The sequence below is a fragment of the Panicum hallii genome, chromosome 6 (assembly GCF_002211085.1).
Source record: "Panicum hallii strain FIL2 chromosome 6, PHallii_v3.1, whole genome shotgun sequence".
Classification (NCBI taxonomy): domain Eukaryota; kingdom Viridiplantae; phylum Streptophyta; class Magnoliopsida; order Poales; family Poaceae; genus Panicum; species Panicum hallii.
The window spans coordinates 39,546,996-39,551,490 of NC_038047.1; the positions used below are offsets into that span (position 1 = coordinate 39,546,996).

The 4,495-nt window shown below is 46.9% G+C and overlaps 1 protein-coding gene across 4 annotated transcripts; it reads left to right on the top strand.

The window, feature by feature from the left end:
• The first annotated feature begins 624 nt into the window (after window positions 1-624).
• On the top strand, window positions 625-4,113 carry LOC112897456 (protein trichome birefringence-like 16). Of its 4 annotated transcripts, none has more exons than XM_025965749.1 (6): window positions 625-867; window positions 961-1,059; window positions 2,144-2,312; window positions 2,400-2,582; window positions 2,728-2,923; window positions 3,023-3,851. In XM_025965749.1, exons 3-6 carry the CDS (start codon window positions 2,159-2,161, stop codon window positions 3,849-3,851), a joined length of 1,362 nt encoding a protein of 453 aa, XP_025821534.1. In that variant the 5' UTR covers window positions 625-867; window positions 961-1,059; window positions 2,144-2,158. The 4 variants fall into 4 exon arrangements, with proteins under 4 accessions (XP_025821534.1, XP_025821532.1, XP_025821535.1 ...); XM_025965747.1 differs by having other exon boundaries at window positions 626-867; window positions 2,060-2,312; window positions 3,023-4,113; XM_025965748.1 differs by having other exon boundaries at window positions 851-875; window positions 2,060-2,312.
• The last annotated feature ends 382 nt before the right edge of the window (window positions 4,114-4,495 follow it).

Below are 4,495 nucleotides of genomic sequence, written 5' to 3' on the forward strand. Positions count from 1 at the left end.
TGCCCTTCATTGTTTATAGAAAGGATCGCATTCTAGTTTTGGTACCTCCGATCCATTTTATTTGTCATTTCCGGCCAGCAAACGGAGCGAATTGCAGGTCGAAATCTCTGTCCGCAAGGCACTGGAGGTGGTACTAGTTTTGAGCGGCACCCTAAGAAAAGTCAGATTCGCACCAGTTGTCTCGCTGGAACGGGGTTGAAGTATTCGTCGCAACATTTGAAATGGCAGCATATTTTTGTTGAAGTGAATCGCGTTCATGTTTGCAATGCAACTGCCAGCCGTTTATTGACAACTGCTCAGTGCGAAGTCGATGTACTTGGGCATGGTGTGCCCCTAGTCGATTCGGGCCCAAGTTCGGGTCCCTTAAGAATGGGTGGGCCTGGCCCGTTTCTACTGGGCCACGTCCGCGGCCGATTAGAAAGCAACTCCGGCCGAGGAAACTGGGCCTGTGCTGCTCCAAGGGCCTCGAAATGTGAATGGGCCGTGTCGCTGCTCAACAGCTCCTCACCAGCACGAGACTTGGGCGCGTGGATGTCTGCTTCCTGTGCAAGATTCTCGTAAATGAACTCGGTTAACCCTCCACAGTAAGCACCATCTAATTACCACCAGCAGCGGATCAAGTTCAGCTCACCAAATAGAGGCTAGAGCGTTGCAGTTTCTGCCTTGCGGGCCTGGCTGAGAGAACAGCGGCGAGCCCCACACCGGGTTCGGCTCTAACCTAACCCGCCCTCCGGTAATTACTAATCAGTCGCCGTTACCCTCGTCGGACAACCGTCGCACTCCCTTCCCCCGAGCCGAGCGGCCGCCGGGCGCGGGGAGCAGAGCCGCTCCATCTAGCGGGGAGAGGAGGGAGACCCCCGGCCTGAGGTACGGCGGTACGGAGCGTCTCCCCTGACACCCCCCCTCTTTATTGGCAGCCTGATGCATTTTTTTTTCATTTCTCTTGATCTCATCGAACAGCCGGGCGGCGGTGTCCCATCTCCTCGCAACGAATCCGCGGCGGCGGAGATTCGATTCGGCTGCTTGAGCGGCTGGGGCAGAGGCCCGATTCGGCGGCCGGTGAGTCCCCCTCTCGCGCTCCCGCTCCTTGCGCTATGCGTCGGTTATTTTCGCCCTCGTTTTCCAGGGATGCGTAGCTTCCAGTGAGTCGTGAGTTTGGGATCTGGCGTGCGGGTAACGCCGGATATGGAAGCGCAATTCTCGCTTTGTTACTTCCCTCTCCCGTTGGATTCGGTTTGGGCGCAGTCCCGTCTAGCGGCAGATTGTATGAGCTTGTTTGAGATTTTCGACGAACAGTTTTTCTACACCGGATGGAGGGATTCAAACGCCAGCTTCTGTGATCTGAATTAGGTTTTGTTTCCATTTGAATTGATTGCTGTGTTTGCTACTTGAGTTGGTTCAAGTCGAACCAAATCGATTTTGAGGTGGCAAGGGCGAGTTTTGTTGATTTGTATTGCTATTGCCCAAGGTTAAGATGGAGGAGGGGGGGGGGTGCTTACTTAGTTGATTTCTGCAGTGATGCTGCAGTTATTACTTGTCTAGATCTTGTGCTCCTAGTGATCTTGTAGCATTTAGTAGCTAGCGTGTTTAATTGCATGGCTTGATCTGCACTCACAACATCAATCTGTGGGTTATCTTGATTCATTGGACCAAATTGTTAATGTCTTTGTTCGGGAATGGTACATGGTATGTGCTTTCGGTTTAACTTTTTAGGATATTGGTAAAGCATCAAAAGCTTTTGCATCCCAAATTGAAAGTGAACTAGATTGCTTTTAGCACGCTTTGCGAGTGAGCATATGGTGGGAAGGGTCACTAATTGATAAAGGTCTCACAAAATGGCCTTTCCCCATAAAAGCAACATGATTTTTACCGGTCATTTGGCAAGTGCAAGGCAGGCTTCATCCTATTTACTGTTGGCAGCCTAACATTTAGGAAATGCATAGAATTGATTATTTTTTCTTACATAGCTGCCAGCTTTGCATTTGTTTTGGAAAATTTTGCATGTTACGATGTTAATATGTGTTATAATATGCCTGTAACACTACCTTTTCTGAAACAGGTTGACTGTCAACAAACTGTTTTTACTCTTTATATGGATGGTTGCACACATCAACTTTAAAGAGGATAATATTTTTTGCTACAGAACATCAATAAAGGGATGAGGCTTGGAAGTATGAATGGATTGCAGTTCAAACAGCTTAAACTTGTCATTCTTGCTTTTTTCATGCTGTTTCTTCTTTGGAAATGGGAGAAAGGCACATACTATGATTCTGGAATCCTCAAACCAGATCCATTGGTTTTGACTGATCCAGGTCATCTTAAGCACACAGTAACATTTTCTCTTAAATTTCTTTGTATCAAATCAATTTCTATTCTCATTTTCTTTTAAATTTCTGCAGCTAACTCGAAGTTTGTAGATCAGCATACATCTTCAGAAGAAGACTTTCCAAATGCAGACCCATTGCCTCAATCAGTAGTTAGAGTAGAAAAGCAAATTACTGGTGCACCACCACCATTGACTATGGTAGGGTATTCTGTTGACGTTGCAGATGAAAATGAAATGCCGCCTGCTGAGAAGAAAGGTATTTACTCAAGTTGTGTGAGTGTGACTGCTAGAGAAACAATGAATTCATTTCATCTAGGATATTCCTCATCTTGTCTACTGTTCACTCTACTTTTATATTAGTTAGCATGCTGGTTCTGATGTTCACTTCATCTATCCTGCAGAATGTAGCTACAGGAATGGAAAGTGGGTTTCTGATAATCGTAGACCACTATACTCGGGGTTTGGCTGTAAACAGTGGCTTTCTGAGAGTTGGTCCTGCAGATTAACCCAGCGCACAGATTTTGCATATGAAAAATTTAGGTGGCAGCCAGAAGCCTGTGAGATGCCAGAGTTTGAGGCTTCTCAGTTCTTGAGGAGGTACATGACCATTGCCAGTCCAAGATGAATTTGGAGATGGCATATACTGCACTCTATGGCCTGTGAATATAGGCAAATACTAACTTGGACATATTTCAGAATGCAGGATAAAACCATTGCTTATGTTGGTGATTCTTTAGGGAGGCAGATGTTTCAATCAATGATGTGTATGGTCACTGGTGGAAAGCAGAGGCCCGATGTGGAAGATGTCGGAGCGGAATATGGCTTTGTGTTAGCACCAGGTGCAAAAAGACCAGACGGCTGGGCCTATCGGTTCCCGAGTACCAATACAACAATTTTATACCATTGGTCATCAACACTTTGTGATTTGGAGCCTCTGAATCCATCAGATCATGCAACCAGTTATGCCATGCACCTTGACCGACCTCCTGCTTTTCTGAAGAACAACCTGCACAGGTTTCATGTTCTGATTCTTAACACCGGACACCACTGGAATCGAGGGAAGCTAAGGGCGAACAAGTGGGAGATGTATCTTGGTGGAGCACCAAACAATAACCGGAACATTGCTGTCATCTGGAAGGCCAAAAATTTCACCATCCACAGTGTCATCAAGTGGTTGGACGCTCAGCTCCCTCACCACCCCCAGCTGAAGGTGTTCTACAGGTCAATATCACCTCGGCACTTCTTTAATGGGGATTGGGACACTGGGGGCCGATGTGATAACACGAATCCTCTGGCCAAAGGAAGCGGCATTCGCTTGAACCATTCCGAAGACACAGATGCTGAGGGTGCAGTGAGGGGAACCAGGATCAAGCTGCTAGATGTCACTGCCCTGTCGCGTCTAAGGGATGAGGGGCATATATCACGGTACAGTATCAAGGCCACGCCGGGCGTTCAAGATTGCCTGCACTGGTGCCTTCCCGGTGTACCAGATACGTGGAATGAGATCCTTGCAGCGCAGCTATAGCCAGTAGCTGCTCGAACGATCAAAGTCAATATATACTGTAATTGTTAGTATTTTGTTAGGCTTTACTGAAGAGTTCTTATGCTGCTGGTAGGAAACACCAAGCGGCAGTAGATCGGCTTTTACGGAAAGCTTGATTTGTTGTAACTATGTAGAGGCTTCTTTTCTAGTGTAACTGTGTAAGTAACTGTTGTATTCGCTTCAGTGTATGGCTATTGTTCGGAAAATTGGACAGTCGTTACTTAGTACAACTATTTAAGATGGACGACGCTAGCTGGTGGTAGCATCCAGTCCTCTGGCCTCTGGGAACCTGTCACCAAATAGAGATAATCATGCATTGCTGGTCCATGTGGTTGCTGATCTGTACGTTGAAATTGGTCGTTCATGCTCCTTTCTTTTTTTGGATAAGGGGCCGTTCATGCTTTGTTTGGTCACTTATTAGTACAAGTGGTCTCATCAGATACGTTCCGAATGCCGCTGTAGCAACATGAGCAAGATGTCACCGGATGCAGCTGTACTCGATGCTGAACAGTCTTGAGACAAAATCTGTTGCTCCTGACCAGGAGCTTTGTTGAAGCATTTCCGGGGGACATTTTCACGTGCAAAGTACGGTGAACCTGTTGGTGTTGCTTTGCGTACGGTAAGCA